This window comes from Micromys minutus (genome assembly GCF_963924665.1).
Source record: "Micromys minutus genome assembly, chromosome: 1".
Classification (NCBI taxonomy): domain Eukaryota; kingdom Metazoa; phylum Chordata; class Mammalia; order Rodentia; family Muridae; genus Micromys; species Micromys minutus.
The window spans coordinates 11,646,462-11,659,817 of record NC_137969.1 but is presented as its reverse complement, the minus strand read 5'-3'; the positions used below and the strand labels follow the sequence as shown (position 1 = coordinate 11,659,817).

Here is a 13,356-nt window from a genome sequence, read left to right as displayed (position 1 = left end):
GATTAATGAGAATGTAATATTGATGTCTGTCAGTGTGTGACATAAGTTGCAGTAGTGTTTCTTTTACAAGTTTAGGTGCTCTCGGGATTAGTACATGGTGTTAAGAATTGCAATGTTCTTTTGGTGGCCTTTTTCTTTAGTGAGTATATAATGTCTTATCTCTTCCAATTAGTTTCATTTTAAAGTCTATTTTATGGGATATTAAAGTGGATATATCAACTTGTTTTTTGGGTATATTTTCTTGGAATATCTCTATCCTTTTACCCAAAGGAGATATCAATCCTTGATATTGAGGTGTATTTCTGGGATGCAGCAGAAGAATGGAACTTGTTCTGTTTCTTTGTCTCTTTTTGTCTAGGAATTAAAAAGAAAATTGTTGAAAGATATCAAATGTTTGTTTGTGTTGCTTATTCCTGTTTTGTTCTTGTTCTTGGTGGTCTGTGTTTGTATGTATTTTCTTTTATGATATAGGTCTAGAATTATTTATTCCTGTGTTTTCTTGGGTGTGATTAATCTCATTGCATTGAAGTTTTTCTTCTAGTACCTTCTGTAGACCAATATTGATAGTTAGGTACTGCTTAAATTTGGTTTTATCATGAATTGTATTTTTTGTTTTATTGGATATTCTCTGTATTTACATTTCAAGTGTTATCCCCTCTCCCAGATTGTCTTAATCTCTATCTATGGTGATTGAAAATTTTGTCTCATGTACCCATTTAGGCTGACATCTGTGAAGTTTGTAGAATATCTATTCAGGATCTTCTTAATTTTGAGTTTCCATTGAGAAGTCAGGTGTTTACATAGGCCTAGATTTATATGTTACTTGGTAATTTTCCTTAATAGCTTTTGATGTATTTTTGACCTATACATTTAGTGTAGTGATTATTATATCCGGAGGGGAATTCTTTTTCTTGGTCTAGTCGACTTCGTTTTTGTATGCTTTTTGGACCTTGATAGGCATCTCCTTCTTTTAGTTAGGGAAATTTTCTTCTATCATTCTGTTGAAAACATCTTCTGTGCTTTTTACTTGTTTTCTTTCTCTTTCTCCTCCCCTTATTTTTAGATCTGGTCTTTTTATAGTGTCTCAGATTTCTTGGATGTGTTAATCCAGGACTTTGTAGAGTTAACATTTTTCATTGACTAAAACACCCATTTCTTCTATTGGGTGCCCAGTGCCTGAGATTCTTTCTGCCAATCCCTTGCATTCTGCTGATGAGGATTGCCTCTAGAGTTCTTACATTATTAATTTCCATATTTCTTTGGTTTGGGTTTTGGTTTACTTTTTTTATAATTGATTATGATCCACTTTCAGGTTTTAAGCTACTTCATTTAGCTCCTTTCACTCTTTGTGTTTTCATACATTATTTTTTAAAACAGATATTTATTCATTTGCTCTTTAAGGACTGTGAAAGAATCAATATTGGCTCAGGGTCCCCAAGAAGAAGTTTTCAGCACAAGGGAAATTTATTTGCTCCAGTGTGAGAAAGTACAGAGAATAAGAGACAAAGACAGGAGATGGAGCACAAGGGAGAAGGGGAAGGAAGCAAAGAAGAAGGGCAAGGGATATTAGTGCAAAGGGGGCAGAGCAAAGAACTGTCTCAGGATATAGAGAAGACAGATGTGGCCCATAGGACATAGCAGTTTATAAAGTTAATAGAAAATGCTGTGTTAAAATGACATGTTGAATTTTAATTGAGCTGATTAATTAGGTAAGCCAAAGAGGGCTTTTGATTGCTGAACTTTAATATTTTAATAGCTGGACCTCAGTATTAGGCCTCAGGATGAGGGGAGTAGCCAAATAAGGGAAAATAGACCTTGGCGACTAGCTTTAGGAATGCAGTCTAACAGTTCAACAAGGCAGAGGAAATACAGGGCAAGGCCTTCCAGAGCCATGTTTGCTATGTGTGGGCTAGCTAGAACATATTCACATCACTGTCATATTCAAAAATGATATTTCATCGTTTTAGCTTGTACTTCAGCTATGTGGCAATACTTAGGGCCTTTTAATCATAGGATTCTAGTAGAGACATATTTTTCTGGTTGCTATTGGTTGCCTTTTTACTTTAGCATCTAGGCATCTCAGCCTGGGGTGATTGTAATTCTAGGCACTAATATCTAGTTCTTTTTTGTTGGGGGGGGTTGTTTTGTTTCTTGGCTTCTGTTGTGCTCTTTGGTTCTTAGCAGGGTGTGGTAATTTCCTGGTTAGAAATTCTTCTGGGATTCGTCTAGATGGGGCCAGTAATTTTTTGAGTAAAATAGGTTTCTAAGTATGGGGAGTTAATACTTAGAAATCGGAATGGGTTGGAGTGGTGTTGGGTAAAAGAGTACACAGGAAAAATGAACTCAAGGTTTTCTATTAGGATCTGCTTAATCCCCTGGGAATTGAAAGAGAAAGAGAGGAAAGGCCACAACAGGTAGTTGGCTATGAGCTGACAGACTGAAGACAGAGCCGGGAGACTGGATTTGAAGTAAATCCCTCCATGTGTGCTCTTTGATTAGTGGTTTATTCTCTGGGAGCTCTGGGGGTGTGTGTTATGACTGTTTGATATTGTTTTTTCTTCCTATGGAGTTGCAAAACCCTTCAGCTCCTTCAGTTCTTTCTCTAACTTCTGTATTGGGGACACACTTTCAGTCCTATGGTTGGCTGCAAGCATCTGCCTCTGTATTTGTCATAATCTAACAGAGGCTCTCAGGAGATCACTATAACAGTCTTCTGTTAGCATTCACTTCTTGGCAATCAAAATATTGTCTGGGTTTGGTGTCTGTTTACGAGATGGACCTCCAGGTGGAGCAGTTTCTGGATGGCTTCTTCTTCAGTCTCTGTTCTACACTTTTTCTCTGTATTTCCTCCTATGAGTACTTTGTTACCCCTTCTAGGAAGTATCCACACTTTGGTCTTCCTTCTTCTTGACCCTTGTGTGGTCTGTCAATTATATCTTGGGTATTACAAACTTTTAAGCTAATATCCACTTATCAGTGAGTGCATACCATGTGTGTTCTTTTGTGATTAGGTTACCTCACTCAGGATGATATTTTCTAGTTCTATCAATTTTCGCAAGTATTCGAATATAATTGTGGAATTGCCATTTTGGGGTAGTACTGTTTTTGACTTAAGTATTTTGAAATTCTTATTGGTTCATTTACTTTACTCACTGTTATATTCTCTGTGTAAAGTGACCTCTATAATATCTATGCTATGCCTGGTGATTCTTGACTGGAAATCTACACTGATATTAATAACATGATTCCTATTTTCAGAGTAATGCAAACAGAGTATGACTTTTCTATCACATCACCTTAATTATTCTTTCATTCTTCTCTTAAAAGTGAATGTCCTGTGGGTAATTTATGGTGATGTTTTACATTTTCTTTCAACATGATAGGCATTTTTTCCACTTTTCAAGTAGGTTATTTAGGCTCATTTATATATAATAATATTATTGACATGATTAGAGACCAATTAAGCATCTTACTATTTACTTTTTACTTGTTCCCTCTCTCTTTGATTTTCCTTCTTTTTTGAGATTTTTAGGATTCATCTTATGATCCTGGTGTTCATTCTTTGTAGATGTATTAACTATAATTCTTAAGATGTTACTTTGTTGTTTCCTTTATGGGTTTTTGCAGCACATGTCTTTTGGACTGTTAGCATCAAATAACAGTATCCCACTTCATGTATAATCCAAGCTTTTTAATTGCAGTCAGTTCCTATTTTGCCTCCCCTGATTGTCATGCTAATATGGAAATGCAGTTTATACGTATATATGTTAAAAATACTCTCAAATGCTTGAGCCATTATTCACTCATGCCATCAAATTACCCTTTTTATGTTGTCCCATCACTTCCTGTGATATTAATAATGCAGCTGAATATTTCCTAATTTAATTCAAGAATGATGTAGAATATGGATCAGGATATATCGTCCACATAGTAGTGTTAGCCTTCTTTGTCTTTAGAGTCCAGACACAGTTTCAGACAGGACCTAGTGCAGTTATTAAAAACTGAATTATTAATATCATCTGATCAGCAGCATCTGTGTTGAAGCACTAGCAAGTGCTATCTATGCTATGTTTTTACCAAAGCTCCCATTGTAATTGACAATTCTCAAAAAAAGGCTTAGTTTATTTTTTGGATAAATTTATTATGTTTAAGCATGTCTCCTCTGGGTAATATGTGCATGGAATGAGATGGTCCTCATCAGGACTTTTTTTCTATGTGTTTGTTAAAACTTTTTTGAGTCATGTTAAATGGTCCACATATTAATGCTGTTCCGTTAGACTTTATGCACTGAGCAGTGTAACGTTGTGCACTCTTGTTTCATCATTGTGAAGCGTTATGACTTCATCTCTATGGTCTAGTGGAAGGAACGGTACTTCAAAGATCTAGATACAAATTGTGTTCTTACTTATGATTTATGACCTGTTGTTTAGACAGCTATTATTAAAAATAAGGGTATGTAAACATAGAAACATATAATTCAGCATATAATCACAACTTAAAATGTACTGTTCCTTATGCTATGAAGATTGTGTAGCTTCCTGTGTAAGGAGAAATATGCTACTCCTTGCTTTTTTCAATCCCACATTGCATGGCATCACAGAGGTTGCTTGGAAAGGCCGAGAATGAGGTTATTTGCACCATAGCTATTGGCATGTCCTACAACTTGACTCAGTATTTGATTTAACATGTTAGGTGTGGTATAAGCCTAAATATGTGATGAAGAAAATGTTAATAATTCATCTGGAAATATAGTCCTTCATATCTGTCTAGTTCTTTGTGAATAGCACATAACATGGAGGAAAAGGTAGTCTGATGTGAAAAAAAAGCGTATTTAACTCAGTAAGCGAGTGCTGGTACCACAAGCAAACAAATCTAGTTTTGAAATTTCTTTTTTTTGTTGTTTCTTTCATTTTTGTCTGTTCTTTAAACTAAAAATATCAATTGATAGCCATGAGAGAACTCACAGTTTGCCAGTTACAACCATCAGATGGCTATAGACATACAAACTTGGCAAAATGAAAACATTCTATCAAAATCAGTCGGTGACAGTGAACTTACTGTAGGGGCCATTGTGGATTTTTCTTTGTGACGTGTACTCAAGTATTTATTCATTATATAATTTCTAGTGTTTTTAAACACAGCCAGCAGTAAAATATTAGCCATCCACGCACTGCTTAAATTCTCTCAGATTAAGAATCATCACTTATTAAGCCAAGCATTCCATGCATAAGGACAATACTAGGAAACTATATTTTCATGTTTGTGCATATTCCACAGTTAAGTAAACCACCATAAGCCTTTGCTCCATTCTCTCTAAGCCCATAGGTAGACATGACAGTGGTGTCACTTTGCCTCTGCACAGGTATTCTTACCCTGTCTTGATGTGCAGTCACTTTTGTTTTTGTCCTGCTCCCCTTTCAGCACTTCTTCACCTCCAGTCATTTTCTGTTTTTATTACAAATGACCTCTGTGCACCAGGCTGGAGACCACAGTTGATCTTGCTAATGATAGCCACAAAATATGAGTCTGTAGATGCTCACTGAGAACCAGGGGGTTCTTGACACTCTTGTTGATGACAGTGTTCTAGCTGTGAACTCTTTCTTACAGAGTTTGTGCTGAAATATTTTAGAATTATAAGAGCATTACAAATTATGTAATAGTCAGTCCCCTGTATATGTTCTAGCATATTTAAGGAGAAACACATAGGAAACACGGATCTATATCTACATCTACATCTACATCTACATCTATGTCTATATCTTTATCTATTTCTATCTCTATATCCATATCATCTATATCTATATCATCTATATCTATCTGATCATTTATATCTACATTTATATATCTATATAAATTATAAAATTACCAAGTAGAAAGAAACTTCCTCTGATTTTAGCTCATAGTTGGATAATACTTTTCATTTATTTTTTCTGTATTTTGGTGAAGGATAGGACATTTACATTGGTGGTTTTACAAGTGGTAACTGAATTTGGGTAAGTTCTATAGCAATGTGAACAGAGTTGTCTTCCTGAGTATCTACTTCACTACGTATGGTGCTTGATACAAAACATCTGTTGAATTAATAGATGTACAGACAAATGGAGTTGAAATGTTAGTTTCAACAGTAGAAGCTCTTGGTGTCTTTTCACAAATAACAGCCTGAACCATTAAAGATCACCCTGTCCAAAAAAAGGAGAATGGATTCAAGTGTAACTGGCAGAGATACAGTCTTCAGACTCTCATAGGCAAGAACAAGATTGTCAGTTACCATCAGGAGTACTCAAGGTAGCAACAAAACTCAGACATCCATAAGCCAGGGACTGCCTCTGTTTACCACCTGAGAGCACTTTGGATAATGAACCATGAAAACCTGCTATGCATCAGCACTGTGCATTAAGTTTTCATTTGCTACTAGTCAGCTTCAGGGATCAAGAACAGTAAAACACACAACCCACTCATGCATGTTATTTAAAGGCACATTTTAAAGTTATAAATATGGTACATTGAGTTAATGAGGTATGTTCTTTTGGTGACAAATATTTACATTCCACATATGCCTCTTGATGTCAAGACTGTAATCGTTTCATTTTCTTCCTTCTCTCAGGAGGCTGGGATGCAGATGGAAGAGGCCCTTGTGTCTGGGACACATTCACTCATCAGGGAGGAAAGCGAGTTTTTGAGAACCAGACTGGTGATGTAGCTTGTGGCAGCTACACTCTGTGGGAAGAAGATTTGAAATGTATCAAACAGCTTGGATTGACTCATTACCGTTTCTCTCTTTCCTGGTCACGTCTGTTACCTGATGGGACGACAAGTTTCATCAACCAGAAAGGCAAGTGTTTCTTAAAAATAGAAGGTTGCAGCTTTAATTCAAGGTTATTTCTGCAGTCTGGCATAATTAATCCAGCATGCTGTTCTGCAGGGTAGCTTTGAGATCAGAAAGTTTTCAGACTGATTATAGGATAAAATTTTTGAAATGGGTTCGCATTAGCTTTCTTAGTAATATTTTGATTTGCCTGGGCTGTTAAGCTTCTCTTTGGAGGAAGGAAGGATATGTGGGTATGAGGAAGGCTGGAGTAAAGGTTTTATTTATGTAAGATGGTATCTCAGTGAAGATAAATCTTCAAAAGTTGCTGTATTAAACTACTTTTAAAGTAGTGTTAAGCCCTGAAGAATTCAAAAGGGTTGGTGAATTTTAGCTCTGCTGCACCCTCTGTAGCAGACAAGGGCTTATTCTCCATGTCCCTGAAACACAGTTGAGGTGAAGTGGGGAGCATCAGCTCTATATTGTACTCTGTAACAGTTTGTCTTGACATCGTTTGTTGACTTGGTTTCTCCATGATTAGAAAGGAATGCTATAAAAGTTTACAGCTCAGAGAAGTATTAAAAATTACCTGGAATAACTCTGTGCTTCTCATAGTACCTGATATATGATAAACACTTATTAAATGCTAATTAATCTTAATACACATAAATAAAAGGAACATTCACTTCTCTATTGAATACTTTACTTGCTCATTTTAACACACAATTTCTCCTATCCTCAAACCAATAAGGAAGACAACATGGTCATATTTTATAGATGTGGATGTCCAACTACACACATTTGGTGAATAGATCTGAAATCTAAACTGAAGATTTAGCTATACTTGTCAAAGATAGGTTTGGAAACTTGGCCTAGGGACCAAATCTGGCTTGCCACCTGTTTCTGTAAATAAAGTTTTACTGGAACACAGCCATACCATTTGTTACACATCATCTATGGTTGCTTCCCTCCTGCAATGGCAAAAGTGAGTAGTTGAGGTGGAGACCATATGGCCTACAAAGCCCAAATATTCATGATCTGGTTCTTTGCAGAAAAGTTTGCCAACCCCATATTCTACAACATATGGCTTCTGAATACACACTCTTTATTATTACTTGGTCTGGAAGAGAGTTCATATAATTCATAGAAGTACTACATGAAGCCAATGAAGTACACTGAGTGTAAGTTTTAGGGAATATTTCCTGAACACAGGATGGGCAATTGTATGACCCAAGAGTGGCTTCTTTCCCTATAATACCAAGAGCCTTAATGATGGCGCAGGAATCATATGAGTAAGCTATATAAATCCTTACATACAAAAGCCCATTATAGTAGTTCTTACCTGTACTTGGGCGTTTGTAGTGTTTGTTTCAAACAAGACTGGGTGAACTCTTTCTTGTAAAATGTATCCATAACCCAGAAGTGTATATGAAGGTCTAAACTTTAGAGTTATGCCCTCCCCCACAGTAGGAACAACTCAAGCTAAGCAGGTCCTTTACTGAATTCAGTATATATTAGCCAAGTTGAGGCCTGTTGGTTAAATGTAAAATTATTGCGCACCATAGAGTACTTTTAGGTTTGGCTTTGAACAAAAAATGATGTATTGTTCAGTTCAAAGGTGAGTCCATAATTTTCTATCGTCCTCACCCAACACATCTACCTTCTTTTTTCTTTGTACCATGATACCTCAAGCTCTGAGAACTCACTCTGAATGAGCTCTGTCTCTTTTTTCTTCCTCTTTCACTGGTCACCAGCTGCAGTCGACTTTCTTTGTGCCTTTGCAGCTATTAGCTTTCTGCCTGAACCATCATCCTCCCAGCCCTCACCTGTTTAGTATTCTCAACAAGGACATTTTTACACATGCACACACACACACACACACACACACACAAACAGGTATGCCTATTTTTCCTCTTTCTTGTCTTCCTTATTAATTCCTATGAATACCACCACATCAGATTTCCTAAAACTTAGTCTAATTCATAACAGCTTGGTTCATCTGCTGAAATAGAGAAAGATTAAAAAAAACATTTTATTCTTTCAAGGCTTAATAAAAAGGTATCTTCTTAGTATCATTCTAGGTCTATTTGACTTAGTTTGAACTCCTGAAGCCATCTAAATTTCTATTATGTATGTATGTATGTATGTATGTATGTATCTATCATCTATCTATCAATCAATCTATCTATCTATCTATCTATCTATCTATCTATCATCTATCTATCTATCTATCTATCTATCTGTCTGTCTGTCTGTCTGTCTGTCTGTCTGTCCATCCATCCATCTCTATCACTTATCTATGTCATCTATCTATCATCTATCTATCGATCAATCTATCTATCTATCTATCTATCTATCTATCTATCTATCATCTATCTATCTATCTATATCTATCTATCTATCTATCATCTATCTATCTATAATTTATACATATATCTATCACCAACCTATATATCACCTGCCTTATGCATTTATCTATCTGTCATTTATCTACCTGACAATCTGCTGTCATCCTCTATCATCTATCATCTTATAGAACTTTGAATAGCTCATAGAATATTTCTTACACTCTTTACTGTTACTGTTGTGAGCACTTTGCATTTAATTCCACTTAGAGTACATTGGGTATGACTTATACCTAAAGAACTTTTCTGTGTACTCCCAGCATGGATGGAAGGCTGTCTCTTGAATTGCTTACAGTGTGAAGACCACATAATTATGTCTAGAGAGCCCTGCAATCTAGTCTGCTGTCTTCCAGAGAGGGATTTAGTAAATAGTTCTGTAATTTATTTAGGTCAACATCAAACATAAAAACCATTGAGTTCAGTGATGATCTCTTTTTTTTTTTTTTTTTTTTTTTGAGCGTGTAGTATGTATGTGTCAGTTACTGTGCCAGTCATGGAACGTGATTTTTAGATTTCATGTTCCTATTAGGTCTGCGAGTATGAGGCATTTTTATCATGGGCTAGAGGCATAAATATGAGTGCAAAATTCCAAGATGATAAAGTTGCTAATGACTGAGTTTAACCTAGATATGACATCAAAATCCAAGTGCTCAATATTATGTACATCAAAAGCTATGCAAAACCCCTTGAAGTCTGCTATAATTTTGTCTGTCAATGAAGTAGAAATGACTTATTCCCCAAATCCTTTTCATTAAAGTTTTCATGAAGTTTTCAATAAGCTTCATTTTGATGGTAAAGAACAAAATGATAATAATTCTCAGACCTGTGACCATTACCAGCTCCAGAATTCTCTCTCTGATGCTCTAGGATCCCAAGGGCTCTTATTGATGATGCTCTACAATAAACTGTCATTGTAGGTGTGAGGAAATGCACACGAAAATGTCTCTCATCATCTTGGCTTATCATATCTGTTGAAGATATTTATGAATTTTGATGAAGCTAAAAGTGAACCAGACCTACTGTGGGTGCTAACTTGTTATATGATGCATGCTTTGCTTTTCCTTTCTAAAGCACCCAAAATTCTAAAGATATTCTCTTTTGAGACTTATTTACTTTTTTCTGTTTGTTCTGCAAAGACGAAAGTGTGTGTGTGTGTGTGTGTGTGTGTGTGTGTGTGTGTGTTTGTGTACACGAACCTGTATATGTACATGCTTTTAGGGGCCAGAAGAGAACCTTTGGGTGCTCATTGCCCTGATATTTTTGAGATAAGGTTCCACTTTGGCCCATATCGTGCCAAGTAGTCTTGCTGTTTGGGCTAGCCAGTGAACTTCATGGGTCTTCCTGTCTCTGTTGTATCAACCATCACAGTAAAAGCCTATTTTAGCACACCTAACTTTTAAAAACATAGTTTCTGGGGACTCGGGTTCTCAGACATGCAAGGCAAGTCTTGTACAGACTGAGTCATCTCTCCAGCTTCCCCTGCCCTTCCAATGTTTTAATGAAAGACCCATGGAGCTGTACCAGTATATTCGGTGTTGAGAGTCAGATTTACATGTACAGAAGCAGTGTACACAGCAAGAGAACGGAGGCTGAGAAATTAGAACAGAAAACTGAGGTACAAATGTTGCTAGAGTCAGTTAGGTGACCTGGGGATGTCAAGGAAAGACTCATGCCATGCTCACATGGTGATCACCTGACCACCACACAGAGATGTTTTTTGTGTGTTTAGCCTCAGACATAGCTAATTAATAATACAGACTTTCTCCTGAACCAAAGGGCACAGGGGGTGCTTACTAGATGCAAGATTTCTGCAAGCAGTTGCTCATTCTTGTGTAGTGAACTGGTGAAGACATTAAAGTAGTTTAAACTTGGAAAGGCTGGTATGGCCCCCTCCCCCAAGCCTAAATATTTTCTCAAAGAACTTTTAAAAAAATTACAAACTCTCTTACTGTCTGTCCAGGAACACTCTCTGTCTCTGTTTCTTTGTTTCTGTTTCTTTATGTGTCTCTCTGTCTGTTTCTCTTGGTGCCTCTGTATCTCTCTGTATCTCTGTCTCTATTGTCTGTCTCTCTTTCTTTGTCTCTCTCTGTCCCTGTCTCTCTGTCTCTCTGTTTCTCTGTCTCTCTGTTTCTCTCTCTCTCTCTCTCTCTCTCTCTCTCTCTCTCTCTCTCTCTCTGTGTGTGTGTGTGTGTGTGTGTGTATGTATGTGTTTGCTTGACTACCCATGCCAAAGTTTGATTATGGGACATTTGGAACCTCATAAAACTCTATGTCCTCTAGCTGGCAGAATATTTTACAATGTAAGATTGTGGCATAGCTTTTCTTTTTCAAATGTCAAGTTTTCAAGGTTTAACAAGAAAAGAATGAGTTGGCGACTGAAATCCCATAGCTCTGTATTTTTTAGCTGTCTAAGTGAATTTTCATATCTGCCACAAATGTAGGTTTTATGGGATTACTAGGAGACACAAGTCTTGGAAAGAAAGAAAAAATGTGAATATACATGCAGAAATTCATGTTCACTTTAAGACATCAAGTATAAGAATACTTAGTGGGAATGACTTAAATAAGTTGACTAACGCACATTTACCTTGTATTTCACATCCAGCCTAACTGTAGATGGAATAATGTCTCCTTATACACCAAACATGTTCTTGTATTGAATTTGAGACATTGTAAAGATAGTACCTTAACTGGCGAGAGAAACTTTACAGATATCATTAAGCTAAGGATATGGAGATGAGGTTATCTTGTATGATCTCTGTGGGACCACTATAGTCTCCTAGATCATTAACGGAGGGAACATGGATGATCAGAGTCAGAGGGAATATTAGAACTGAAGCAGGTTGAGACAGAGAGAGATGAGGCGAAGACGGAGAAAAACAGTAACAGAGGCATGCAGAAGACCTACTACCTAGAAAAGAAAAAGAAGTCAATTGTAATTGAGAGACTGCCAGAAGACAGTGACTCTATTGCTATCTTGACCTAACCCTCTTGAAAACTATTTGGATTTCTGGCCCCCAGAGCTATGGGACAATTTATGTGTAATTTGTTACAGCAGCAGCAGGAACAGAGAACAAAAACAGGTGTGGACCACTACATAAACTGGTGGTGAAAACTAGAAGAGTGAGTCAAAGTGAGTTAGCACATATCTTACACAGTTTGGACATGTGACTCAGAAAATTCTGTTAAAATTCAGTTGGCTAATTAGTCCTGCCTGCTCGTCAGACTCCCTCTCTTCTTCCTTCCTTCTTTCTCTTTCTTTTCCTTCTTCCTTTCTTTTTTCCTTCCTTCCTTGCTTTCTTTTTCCTTGGTTACTTACTTGCTTCCCTCCCTCCTTCCTTTTCTTCCTCCCTTTCTCCCTTCCCCCTCTGTCCCTCCCTCTCTCCTTCTCTCCCTTCCTCCCTCCCTCCTTCCCTCCTTCCTGCCTTTCTCCCTCCCTCACTCCCTCCTTCCTTCCTTCCTTCTTTCTGTATCATTCTGTTCTATTCCCAGCCACTGCTGATCAGACAAAGGAAAAAACCTATCTCCTGTAGTGAATAATGTCTGTGGCCTTGTTAAAAAAGATGGCCTTGCCCAGTTGCTTTGCTCTCTCAAGAAGGTCTGGATTTGATCAAGTGAAAGAACTGAGTTGTCTGGCAGATTGTGCAGCGATCTGAGGTAGTGTTGAAAGATATGATGGCCTTTGAGGGACCATGGTAAATGGGCCACAGAAAGGAAACTTGTTCTGAAATGGAGGAAAGACGCTGATGTAGTATGATGAGATAAGCCAACACATGAGGTAAGCACAATGGTTGCTCTTCCAGAGGACATAGGTTCAATTCTCAGTACCCACGTGGCAGCTTACAATTGTCTGTAAGTGCAGTTCCAGGGGATCTGACACCCTCACACAAACACCCATGCAAGCACAACACCAATGCACATATAATAAAAAGAAATAAATTAGTAAAAAAGAAATGTGGTATAAACAATGAGAGAAACTTCTAGAAGTTTTACTTCTTCAAAGAGTCAATATTGTTCTAAGTGTCTCCACAGACAGGACCCCAATGATCTTTTGATTCCAAGAACCTCATGTTTATAACAGGCAGATACTTGAGAACATAGAGGATTAGTTGTCTCTGAACCATACAAGTATTAGTTGTCACTGAA

The 13,356-nt window shown here is 37.1% G+C and overlaps 1 protein-coding gene across 1 annotated transcript in view; it reads left to right on the top strand.

The window, feature by feature from the left end:
* Nucleotides 1-13,356, top strand: part of LOC308438814 (cytosolic beta-glucosidase) — a gene marked incomplete at both ends in the record, with an annotated part of 182,757 nt that overhangs the window by 53,765 nt on the left and 115,636 nt on the right. Inside the window, one exon of the mRNA XM_080940331.1 lies at nucleotides 6,605-6,832. Coding sequence (XP_080796457.1) covers nucleotides 6,605-6,832 — 228 coding nt within the window. The remainder of the gene's footprint in view (nucleotides 1-6,604; nucleotides 6,833-13,356) is intronic.